Source organism: Scyliorhinus torazame, chromosome 9, assembly GCF_047496885.1.
Source record: "Scyliorhinus torazame isolate Kashiwa2021f chromosome 9, sScyTor2.1, whole genome shotgun sequence".
Classification (NCBI taxonomy): Eukaryota; Metazoa; Chordata; class Chondrichthyes; order Carcharhiniformes; family Scyliorhinidae; genus Scyliorhinus; species Scyliorhinus torazame.
The window spans coordinates 109,133,642-109,146,719 of NC_092715.1; the positions used below are offsets into that span (position 1 = coordinate 109,133,642).

The following is a 13,078-nucleotide window of genomic DNA, read 5'->3' on the forward strand; positions in this document are numbered from 1 at the left end:
ACAGTCGCGCTGGCTGCAGCATTCCGAATCTCACCCCCTTCCTATGCAGCACTGCCTTGGCCCGATTAAAACCAGCTCTCTTCTTTGCCACCTCCGCGCTCCAGTCCTGGTAGATTCGGATCACCGCATTCTCCCATCTACTGCTCCGCTCCTTCTTGGCCCATCTCAGGACACACTCTCTGTCCACGAAACGATGAAACCTCACCACTATCGCCCTTGGCGGCTCGTTGGCCTTGGGTCTCCTCGCCAGGACCCGGTGAGCCCCATCTAGCTCCAGGGGACTCGGAGAGGCCTCCGCACCCATCAGCGAATGGAGCATCGTGCTCACATACGCCCCGGCATCGGCCCCCTCCACCCCTTCAGGGAGACCCAGAATCCAAAGATTCTTCCTCCTCGACCTGTTCTCCAGGTCCTCAAATCTTTCGGCCCACCTCTTGTGCAGCGCCTCGTGCGCCTCCATCTTCACCGCCAGGCCCAAGATCTCGTCCTCGTTCTCGGTGGCTTTTTCCCGCACCTCTTGGATCTCTACCCCTTGGGCCTTCTGGGTCTCCTTCAGCCCCTCGATCGCCGTCAGCAGTGGTGCCAGCACCTCTTTTTTAAGCTCCTCCACGCAGCGCCGGAGAAACTCCTGCTGCTCCGGCCCCCATGCTGCGCGATCTCCGCCATCTTGTTTTTTCTCCCTCGTTTCTTTCGCTGCTCCAAAGCCGCTTTTTTTACCGCTCCACTTCTGGTCCACTCCATATACTATGGAAGGGGGACCTTGCTCTCACCTTCCCACACGAGAAGTCGTCGAAAAGTTTCCGTTGGAGCTCCTCTGGAGAGCCCAAAATCCGTTCTAGCGGGAGCCGCCGAAATGTGCGGCTTAGCTCCGCATCGCCGCAACCGGAAGTCGGCTTTTCAGGGTTGATGTGTAAAGGATTTTTCCTCTTGTAAGAGAATTCAGAACTTGGTGTCACACATTTAAAACTGAGATGAGATGAAACATTTTCACTCGAGGGTTGTGAGTCTTTGGAACTCTTCTTGAACAGCTTGTGGAGGGCAGAAGTGGGTAGATTCTTGGTCAGCAAGGCGGTGAGGGGTTATTAGCAGCAGGCGGAGTGGAGATTTGGGATTACTATCCAGATCAACCATAACCTTATTAAATGGCAGAGCAGGCTTGAGGGGCTGAATGGCCTACTCCTCGTTCATATGTTTGTAATCATGGTGAAGAGATCACAGAAAACATCGAATTTACAGTGCAGAAGGAGGCCATTCAGCCCATCAAGAGTACAACGGCCCCTGAAAGAGCACACTACCTAAGCCCACACTCCGACCCTATCCCCGCAACCCAGCAACCCCACCTAACCTTTGGACACTACGGGACAATTTAGCATGGCCAATCCACCTAACCTGCATATCTTTAGACTGTGGGAGGAAACTGGAGCACACAGAGCAGACTCCGCACAGACAGTGACCCATGCCTGCCACTGTGAAGCAACAGTGCTAACCACTGTGCTACCATGCCGCCCCCCTGACGGATTGTGCCAGGATACTGGAAATGTTAAGATGCAAAGGGCATTAGAAGAGTCGTGGATGTAATTGGAAAGTGATTGAGCAAGGAAGGGAAAATAGAGGTGAGGTAGGAAGAAATCAGTTCAGTGGGGCAGGAACAGGCTGAAATGTTAGGTTTACCAGGGCAGTTTTGTTTGCTGATCATGGGAAGGAGGTGAAGCAGGCTGTTCAGGGTTGACAGTGGAGGGAAGATCACCAGAGGAGATAAGGTCAGTGATAAACCTGGACTTGATGTTCTGTGGCGGGGTTATGGTCCAGGGAGAGGTAGGAGGAAGTGTTAGAGAGTTGGCATTCAAGGGGCAGTACGGTGGTGCAGTGGTTAACACTGCTGCCTCACGGCGCCAAGGGCCCGGGATCGATCCCAGCCCCGGGTCACTGTTTGTGTGGAGTTCGCACGTTCTCCCCCTATCTGCGTGGGTCTCACCCCCATAACCCAAAAAGATGTGCAGGATAGGTGAATTGGCGATGCTAAATTGCCCTTACTTGGGGAAAAAAATAATTGGAAACTCCAAATTTATGAAAAGATAAGTTGGTAATCGGCTTTTGCAATGTAGAGGTCTGTTCATCAAACAATAACTCCACCCTTGTCAGCTGCTTTGATGATAATGCTGGAACTGAGAAAGGTTGGATAGCAGGTTCTTGTAATACCTCTTGGAATAGTTACATTTCAGTAAGTATGTTGTAAAATATGTTAAATATACATATTTTAAGATCATGTCTAGACTGCCAGTTAACTAAAATAGCAGAATTCTGTACTTTCTGCTTAGGAATTCAGTTAATTAAATCTGGGCACCTTCCTTGGATTCTGTTACTGCTGAACATTCATGGACCTCCTGGAATACTGATCAATATTTCCCTTTTGATGACAGTTGGCAATGCAGAGAAATGTGAAAAACATACAAATATGATTTAGCTCAACCCAGTAGAACAAAGAACAATACAGCACAGGAACAGGCCCTTCAGCCCTCCAAGCACTGAGTGCTGAATTTGGGTGCATTTGAGTGCTATAGTGAGAGTTTGGTGACTGAGGGAGTTAGGTGAGGAGGGAAGAAGGTGCTCCTTTCATTTCATTTCCTACGTTTCCTCAAAGAGCGTGAAGGGAGCCGGGAGTTTACAACGCGTGCAGCTGACTGGGAGCAGAGTCGGAGGGCGGAGATCCAGTTGGTCCACAGGGCAGCTATATTCTGTAAGGTAAGAGGGGATGGAGGCTAGGGCAGTTGCATGCTCCTCCTGTAGGATGTGGGTGGTGAGGGATACCACCGGTGTCCCCGCTGACTATACCTGCGGTAAGTGCACCCAACTCCAGCTCCTCCGAGACCGTGTTAGGGAACTGGAGCTGGAGCTGGATGAACTTCGGATCATCAGGGAGGCAGAGGGGGTGATAGAGAAGAGTACAGGGAGGTAGCCACACCCAAGGTACAGGACAAGAGTAGCTGGTTACAGTCAGGGGAAAGAAAACAAACAGATAGACAGTGCAGGGATCCCTCATGGCCGTTCCCCTTCAAAACAAGTATACGGTTTTGGATGCTGTTGGGGGGGATTACCTACCGGGGGAAGGCCCTAGCGGCCAGGTCTCTCGCACTGAGTCTGGCTCTGGGGCTCAGAAAGGAAGGGGGAGAATAGAAAAGCAATGGTGATAGGAGACTCGATGGTTAGGGGAATAGATAGGAGATTCTGTGGTCGCGAGCGAGACTCCCGGAAGGTATGTTGCTTCCCGGGTGCCAGGGCCAGGGATGTCTCGGATCGTGTCTTAAGGATCCTTAAAGGGGAGGGTGAGCAGCCAGAAGTCGTGGTGCACATTGGTACCAACGACGTAGGTAGGAAAAGGGGTGTGGATGTAATAAACGAGTTTAGGGAGTTAGGCTGGAAGTTAAAAGCCAGGACAGACAGAGTTGTCATCTCTGGTTTGTTGCCGGTGCCACGTGATCGCGAGGCTAGGAATAGGGAGAGAGTGCAGTTGAACACGTGGCTGCAGGAATGGTGTAGGAGGGAGGGTTTCAGGTATTTGGATAATTGGAACGCATTCTGGGCATGGTGGGACCTGTACAAGCAGGACGGGTTGCATCCGAACCAGAGGGGCACAATATCCTGGGAGGGAGGTTTTCTAGTACTCTTCGGGAGGGTTTAAACTAATTTGGCAGGGGATTGGGAACCGGATTTGTAGTACAGCAACTAAGGTAGCCGATGTTCAGGACGTCAAAACGTATAGTGAGGCAGTGGGGAAGGTAACACTGACAAAGGAGAGTACTTGCAGGCACGGAGATGGGTTGAAGTGTGTATACTTCAACGCAAGAAGCATCAGGAATAAGGTGGGTGAACTTAAGGCATGGATCGGTACTTGGGACTACGATATGGTGGCCATCACGGAACTTGGATAGAAGTGGGGCAGAGATGGTTGTTGGAGGTTCCTGGTTATAGATGTTTCAATAAGATTAGGGAGGGTGGTAAAAGAGATGGGGTGGTTGCATTGTTAATTAGAGATAGTATAACAGCTGCAGAAAGGCAGTTCGAGGAGGTACTGCCTACTGAGGTAGTATGGATTGAAGTCAGAAATAGGAAGGGGGCAGTCACCTTGTTGGGAGTTTTCTATCGGCCCCCCAATAACAGCCTTCCTGAACAGGCACCAGAATGTGGTGACGAGGGGCTTTTCACAGTAACTTCATTTGAAGCCTACATGTGACAATAAGCAATTTTCATTTCATTCATAGCAGCAGAGATGTGGAGGAACAGATTGGGAAACAGATTTTGGAAAGGTGCAGAAGTCACAGGGTAGTAGTCATGGGTGACTTCAACTTCCCAAATATTGAATGGAAACTCTTTAGATCAAATAGTTTGGATGGGTGGTGTTTGTGCAGTGTGTCCAGGAAGCTTTTCTAACACTGTATGTAGGTTGTCCGATCAGAGGGGAAGCCATATTGGATTTGGTACTTGGGTAATGAACAAGGGCAAGTGATAGATTTGTTATTGGGGGAGCATATTGGAGATAGTGACCACAATTCTGTGACTTTCACTTTAGTAATGAGAGGGATAGGTGCGTGCAACAGGGCAAGGCTTGCAATTGGGGGAAGGGTAAATACGATGCTGTCTGACAAGAACTGAAGTGCATAAGTTGGGAACATAGGCTGTCAGGGAAGGACACAAGTGAAATGTGGAATTTGTTCAAGGAACAGGTACTACGTGTCCTTTATATGTATGTCCCTGTCAGGCAGGGAAGAGATGGTCAAGTGAGGGAACCATGGTTGACAAGAGAGGTTGAATGTCTTGTTAAGAGGAAGAAGGATTCTTATGTAAGGCTGAGGAAATAAGGTTCAGACAGGGCGCTGGAGGGATACAAGATAGGCAGGAGGGAACTGAAGAAAGGGATTAAGAGAGCTAAGAGAGGGCATGAAAAATCTTTGGCGGGTAGGATCAATGAAAACCCCAAGGCCTTTTACACATACGTGAGAAATATGAGAATGACTAGAGCGAGGGTAGGTCCGATCAAGGACAGTAGCGGGAGATTGTGTATTGAGTCTGAAGAGATAGGAGAGGTCTTGAACGAGTACTTTTCTTCAGTATTTACGAATGAGAGGGGCCATATTGTTGGAGAGGACAGTGTGAAACAGACTGGTAAGCTCGAGAAGATGTGTTGGGCATTTTGAAAAACTTGAGGATAGACAAGTCCCCCGGGCCTGATGGGATATATCCAAGGATTCTATGGGAAGCAAGAGATGAAATTGCAGAGCCGTTGGCAATGATCTTTTCGTCCTCTCTGTCAACAGGGGTGGTACCAGGGGATTGGAGAGTGGCACATGTCGTACCCCTGTTCAAAAAAGGGAATAGGGATAACCCTGGGAATTACAGGCCAGTTAGTCTTACTTCGGTGGTAGGCAAAGTAATGGAAAGGGTACTGAGCGATAGGATTTCTCAGCATCTGGAAGGACACTGCTTGATTCGGGATAGTCAGCATGGATTTGTGAGGGGTATATCTTGTCTCACAAGTCTTATTGAATTCTTTGAGGAGTGACCAAGCACGTGGATGAAGGTAAAGTAGTGGATGTAGTGTACATGGATTTTAGTAAGGCATTTGATAAGGTTCCTCGTGGTAGGCTTATGCAGAAAGTAAGGAGGCACGGGATAGTGGGAAATTTGGCCAGTTTGATAACGAACTGGCTAACCGATAGAAGTCGGAGAGTGGTGGTGGATGGCAAATATTCAGCCTGGAGCCCAGTTACCAGTGGCGTACCGCAGGGTCCTCTGCTGTTTGTGATTTTCATTAATGACTTGGATGAGGGAGTTGAAGGGTGGGTCAGTAAATTTGCAGACGATACGAAGATTGGTGGAGTTGTGGATAGTAAGGAGGGCTGTTGTCGGCTGCAAAGAGACATAGATAGGATGCAAAGCTGGGCTGAGAAGTGGCAGATGGAGTTTAACCCTGAAAAGTGTGAGGTTGTCCATTTTGGAAGGACAAATATGAATGTGGAATACAGGGTTAACGGTAGAGTTCTTGGCAATGTGGAGGAGCAGAGAGATCTTGGGGTCTTTGTTCATAGATCTTTGAAAGTTGTCCTCAAGTGGATAGAGCTGTGAAGAAGGCCTATGGTGTACTAGTGTCCATTAGCAAAGGAATTGAATTTAAGAGCCGTGAGGTGATGATGCAGCTGTACAAAACCTTGGTAAGGCCACATTTGGAGTACTGTGTGCAATTCTGGTCACCTCATTTTAGGAAGGATGTGAAAGCTTTGGAAAAGGTGCAAAGGAGATTTACTAGGATGTTGCCTGGATTGGAGAGTAGGTCTTTCGAGGAAAGGTTGAGGGTGCTAGGCGTTTTCTCATTAGAACGGAGAAGGATGAGGGGCGACTTGATAGAGGTTTATGAGATGATCAGGGGAATAGATAGAGTAGACAATCAGAGACTTTTTCCCCGGGTGGAACAAATCCTTACAAGGGGACATAAATTTAAGGTGAATGGTGGAAGATATAAGGGGGATGTCAGAGGTAGGTTCTTTACGTGGGGGCATGGAATGCACTGCCTGTGGAAGTAGTTGAGTCGGAAACATTAGAGACCTTCAAGCGGCTATTAGATAGGTACATGGATTACGGTAGAATGATGGGGTGTAGATTAATTTGTTCTTAATCTGGGACAAAAGTTCGGCACAACATCGTGGGCCGAAGGGCCTGTTCTATGCTGTATTTTTCTATGTTCCATGTTCTAAGCCTGTACCGGTCATGATACAAACTTTGGCCAAAACCCTCAGCACTTCCTAGTGCCGTATCCCTCTATACCCATCCTATCCATGTGTTTGTCAAGATGCCTTTTGAACGGAGTTAATGTATCTGCTTCCACAACCTCCCCTGACAATGCGTTCCAGGCACTCACCACACTCTGTGTAAAAAACCTGCCTCGCACATCTCCTCTAAACTTTGCCCCATGGACCTTAAATCTATGCCCCCTGGTGACTGACCCCTACACCCAGGGGAAGAGTACCTGCCCATCCACTCTATCCATGCCCCTCATAATCATGTAGAACTATTATCAGGTCACCCTTCAACCTCCGTCGCTCTAATGAAAACATTCCAAGTCTATTCAGCCTCTCCGCATAGCTAACACCCTCCAGACCCGGCAACATCCTGGTAAACCTCCTCTGCACCCTCTCCAAAGCCTCCACATCCTTCTGTAGTGTGGCGACCAGAATTGTGCTCAATATTCCAAGTACGGCCTTACCAAGGTTCTATACAATTGCAGCAGGACTTTCCAACAATTTATATATTCGATGCCCTGTCCAATGAAGGCAAACATTCCGTATGCTCTCTTGAAAGTAGATATGTAATATAACTTTATTGTTCCCCCTTATCAGTAAACAGACTAAACAAATGTGTACTTTGTCTTTCTTCATTTCCAGATGTTGGATTTAGAGTTGGTGGAAACACAAATATCAACTACGTTATTCTTCAGGTTCATTACGGAGATGTCACTGTATTTAGAGGTAAGAAGTCCCAACAATAGAAAAAAAATTGTAAAAATTGCACTTGCAAATGGTTCTGACATACAATTGACATTTTATTATTTAAAATGAAAACTCGGGTGCCATGGTGGCACAGTGGTTAGCACTGCTGTGGACCCGCGTTCGATCCTGGCCCCAGGTCACTATCCGTATGGAGTTTGCACATTCTTCCCGTGTCTACGTGGGTCTCACCTCCAGAATCCAAAGATGTGATGCTGGTTTAGCACAGTGGGCTAAACAGCTGGCTTGTAATGCAGAACAAGGCCAGCAGCGCGGGTTCAATTTCCGTACCGGCCTCCCCGAACAGGTGCCGGAATGTGGTGACTAGGGGCTTTTCAGAGTAACTTCATTGAAGCCTGCTTGTGACAAAAAGTGATTATTATTATGTGTAGAGTAGGTGGATTGGCCATGCTAAATTCATACCCCTTCATTAATTTTTTTAAAAAATAGTTTAGAATTAAATGAAAACTCACTGTCTGACAATGTGTCTGTATTTCAGTACTCTTTCATTTATATTAAAAACAAAATATTTAACGGGAGATAAACAGATTACTAGGTACCGAAGGACATAAGAAAATAGGAGCAGCCCTTCAAATCTGCTCCAGCACTCAGTTCCGTTATGAATGATCATCTGCTTAAACTCCACTTCATGCCCGCTTTCCATATCCCTCGATTCTCTCAGATTAAAAATCTATTAATCCCTGTCTTGAATACATTCATACTCCTGAGGTAGACAGTTTCAAATAGTCACAATCCTTTTGAGTCCATACGTTTTTCCTCATCTTAGTCCTAAATGATTGATGCCCTACTCATGAGGCTGTGTCCTCGTATTCTAAATTCCCCAGTCAGGGGAAACAACCTATCAGCATTTAACCTATCAAACCCCTTCAGAATCCTGCATGTTTCAATGAGATCACTTCTCATTATTGCTAAACACGAGAGGGTATATTTTCATCTCCAAAGGGAATACTGTCATCATCGAACAATGGTCTCAGTCCAGGGGAAAATCTGGTGAACCTTCGTTGTACTATCAACATTTTGGGGGCTACCATTGGACCAAAACGGAACAGGACTAGCCATATAAATAGTATAGATATTAGGGAAGGTCAGAGGCTGGGAATTATGTCGTGAGCAACTCGCCCCCTGACTCCCCAGGGCCTGTCCACCATCTACAAGGCACAAGTCAAGAATGTGATGGATGAGTGCAGCTCCAACAACACCCAAGTAGCTCAACACCATCCAGGACAAAGCAACCTGCTTGATTGGCACTCTTTCCATAATCATTCACTCTTTTCACCATTGATGAACAGTGGCAACAGCTTTTACCCTGAATGAGATGCACTACAGGAACTGACCAAGGTTCCTTTGGCAACATTTTCTAAACCTCACAACCACTACCATCTGGAAGAACAAGGGTAGCAGACACATTGGAACACCACCACCTGCAAGTTCCCCTCCAAGTCACTCACCATTCTGACTTGGAAATATATTGCTATTCCTTCACTGTCACTGGGTCAAAATCCTGGAACTCCTTCCCTAATAGCACTGCAGGTGTACTGACACCACAGGGACTGCAGCAGTTCAAGAAGATAGCTCACCACCACCTATCAAAGGCAATTAGGTAATTAAATGTTGGCCTAGCAGGCAATGCCCACATCCTCTAAATGAATTAACTGCTTCAAAGGTGGTACAAGGGAAAACTATGCACAGTACTCCAGATGTCGTCACACCCAAAGTCCTGTATAATAATGGCAACCCTTAACATATTGTGCTCCTTTCCCCTTGCAATAAAGGCAGACAGACCATTTGCCTACCTAACTGTTTGCTGTACTTGGATGCTAATTTTATAGAAGTACAGCCAAGTCTCTAAATCTCAATATTGAAAAGTTTTGCACTTTTTAAAATAAATAAATAAATTCTGCCTTTCTATTCTTATTACAAAAGTGAATAACCTCACATTTATCCACACTATGCTCCATTTGCCACTTTGTTGCCTACTCACTCAACTTGTCCAAACTATTTGCAGCTTTTTTGGGTCCACTTTACAGCTTACATTCCACTTATCTTTGTATCATCAACAAACTTGCATACATTACTTTTGATTTCTTCATCAAAGTTTTTAAGAAAGATTGTTCATTTTTGAGGCCCCGGCACTGATCCTTGCGGCACTCCGCAAGGTATATCTTGCCAACTTGAAAATGTCTCATTTAACCCTACTCTCCGTTTTCTGTCTTTTGGTCAATCCTTTAGCCATGCCAATATATTACCCCCAACTCCAAGTCCATGCATATTAACCTTTTTATTTATGCCTTATCAAATGCATTTTGGAATTCCAAGTAGACTACCATTTACTGGTTTGCCTTTATCTAGCCAACAGTTATACCCTCAAGTTTTAATCTTGTCAAAAACAATTTTATTTTCATAAATCATGTTGACTTTGTCTGATCATTCTATGATTTCTCTCAGCGCATTATTAAGATTTCCTTAATATAAATTTCAGCATTTTTCCAATGGCTGCTTTGCTAACTGGTTTATCGTTCCATGTTTTCTCTTTTCCTCCTGTCTTGAATAGGGGAGTTCCATATTCTAACTTCCAATCTGATGGGACCATTCTAGAATCTAAGCAATTTTGGAAAATCAGAACCTGCGCATCCATTATTTCTGCAGCTTTCTCTTTTAGAATCCTTAGATGTAGGCCAATTAGATCCTGGGGGGTTTGTTAGATTTTCATCCTTTAACTTAATCAAATAGATGTTGTTGAAATTAATTGCCTTATGTTCATCATTCTTATTAGCCCCTTGGTTAATTGCTATTTCTGGTATGTAATTTGTGTCTTACGCTATGAACACTATCAACATCTCCACCATGTCCTCAATCCCCAAATCGCCGGTCTCTGCTTCTAAAAGACCAAAGTTTACTTTCTGTCCTTTTTGTATTCTTGCAAAAGCCCGTAACATTTTCCTGGCTACTTTACTTTCATATTCTATTTATTCACGTTTATCAACCTTTTGGTTGCCCTTTGCTGGTTTCTAAAATACTCCCAACCCATTTTATGATATTATAAGCCTTGCCTGAGGAGTGGTGGTCCTCAGGTTAAATCACCACCGGTCAGCTCTTAAAGGGGAGAGCAGCCAATGGTCCTCTGGGACTTTGGAACAATTACATTATAAGCCTCTTCTTTTATCTAATACTATCCTTAACTTCACAAGTAAACCACTTGACTTGTTGAGATTTTCCAATAATCTCCAGCATCGGTATTATTTTTTCTTTTATCACAGGCCAAGTTATTCATAGAATCCCGACAGTACAGAAGGAGGCCATTCGGCCCATCTTGTCTGCACGCCCCTCTGAAAGAGCGCCCTACACAAGCCCAATCCCCGCAATTCCACCTGGGGGCAATTTAACATAGCCAATCTACCTAACCTGCACATCTTTGGACGGTGGGAGGAAACCAGAGCATCCGGAGGAAACCCACGTAGACATGGGAAGAATGTGCAAACTCCACACAGTCACTCGAGATCAGAATCGAACCCGGGTCCCTGGAGCTGTGGGGTAGCAGTGCTAATTAATCTTCCATTTTCTGATAAGTACCTGACTGGGGGTGTAAATCAAATGGGCATAGAAGGAAAGTCAAATTTATTCGTAGAATCCATACAGTACATACGGTCCATCATATCTGCACTCTGAACGAGCATCCTACCTAGGCGTCCTACCCTACTCCCCATCCCTATCCCACTCGCACCACCTAACCTGCACATCTTTGTACACTAAGGGTACGTTTAGCTTGGCTAATCCACCTATTGTGCCTAAACCACAGTGTGTCTTTAACCCGTATACGATGGACAAATGACCACAAGTTGTTTGGTACAATAATATACTTTTATTCACAAACACAATTGTTAATATTAAATAATCACACACACATGCAAGTTGAACTTTAAGCTAATACAAACAAGAAAGACCTTAACATAACTTCCAGGTGACTGGCAAGTACCAGACAGATATGGCCTTATCTGAGATCCGTTGTCTGGCAGTGCTGGAAGTCTGTTGCTGGTCGTCTTTGTCCTTGGCTCTGGTCCTTCTGTCGATGGTGTGGATGGTCTTCCTCTTGGCCAGCAAAAGGGTCACCGTTGTTGTTGGCTGTCGAAAGTTGCAGTCGAGAGAGTGAGTGGTGGGCTGCGCAGCACCTTTTATCCCTGAGAGATTTTGCACCCTTTTGGGCGGCCCCAGGTGAAAGTCCATCGATCAGGGCTTGATCACCCTGATCGATCATATCCAATTATGATCCGTGACCTTGATGGCGGGGCGGGTCCCGACCGGCCATATCTGTTGGTGTCCGTGGCACATAGGCCTTTCCAAATAAGGAAACATATGCCACTTAATGTCTATTTCCATTTCAAGCCCATTGTCCCAGGATGGCCTTTCAACGGCCTTTGTCCTGGGCTGTTAAAAACGTCTGAGCTGCGGCTTTTTGTGTATCTGTAAGCTGCAGTCTGTCTGTCCTGAACTTTGTCACTTTTCCCAGCTTCCTTTGCGGGACACCATTTTAGGTGGCCACGCACCTAACCTGCACATCTTTGGACTGTGGGAGGAAACAGGAGCACCCGGAGGAAACGCACACAGACACACGGAGAGAGAGTGAAAACTTCACACAGTCACCCAGGGCTGGAATGCATTCACACTCCTGGCGGAGACAACAGTGCTAACCACTGCGCCACCATGCTGCCCCTAACACCCTTATCACTTCTAATATTGCACAACCTTCTGGCCCAAAAATGTTCACCCTGCCTCACCCACCAACATTATTCATATTTCACTTACCCGCTGACAGTGCTCAAGGCCACCTGCCTTGCCCACCCAGACAATGTGATATTGTGAATGGGAGGGGGGGGTGGAAGTGTCAGGATGGAAGAGGTGAATGTTGTCGGGCGGGGGGGGGGGGGGGGGGGGGTGTTTAGCATTGTCAGGAGGAGGTGAACACTATTGGGGTGTTGCTTGGTTGTTTGCTAATTTAGTCCAAGCTGCGTGCCCGAGCTGGCTTTACACCTATGAGCGTGTCTGTATACGCTCAACAGTGAGGTGATCACTAGGGTGGAACCAAGAGCCGATACAAGTGTGTAAACCCATAAGGACGTGCTGTTAGGTAATTTGGACTTTCAGAATTCTGCCTCCGTGTACCTGAACAGGTGCCGGAATGTGGCGACTAGTGGCTTTTCACAGTAACTTATTGCAGTATTAATGTAAGCCTACTCGTGACAATAAACACTATTATTATTAAGGAGTATGCATCTGCGCTGGCCCAGGGGAATAACTGATGCAGCCCTCTGAGATTACTCACTTTTCAGAGGAGATGGCCTGCTGCTCAGTTGCAGGTTCTGCAAGACCCTCATCTGGTGTCACTACTGTCCAGAAAATCAATAGATAATGAGATCCTGAGATTATAAACTGTGATGTACCGACAGGTGTAGTGCTCTCCCATTCCAGTGAAAGTTAATCACCATGAATGTATGGTCCTTACTCTCCACACCTGGAACTCCAGGCTG

The 13,078-nt window shown here is 46.3% G+C and overlaps 1 protein-coding gene across 10 annotated transcripts in view; it reads left to right on the forward strand.

Annotated features, from left to right (window-relative positions):
* The window catches only part of pam (peptidylglycine alpha-amidating monooxygenase), a 445,162-nt gene that overhangs the window by 257,037 nt on the left and 175,047 nt on the right, over positions 1 to 13,078 (forward strand). For all 10 annotated transcript variants that reach the window (XM_072516372.1, XM_072516375.1, XM_072516373.1 and 7 more), the window contains exon 7: positions 7,434 to 7,517. In XM_072516372.1, coding sequence (XP_072372473.1) covers positions 7,434 to 7,517 — 84 coding nt within the window. The remainder of the gene's footprint in view (positions 1 to 7,433; positions 7,518 to 13,078) is intronic.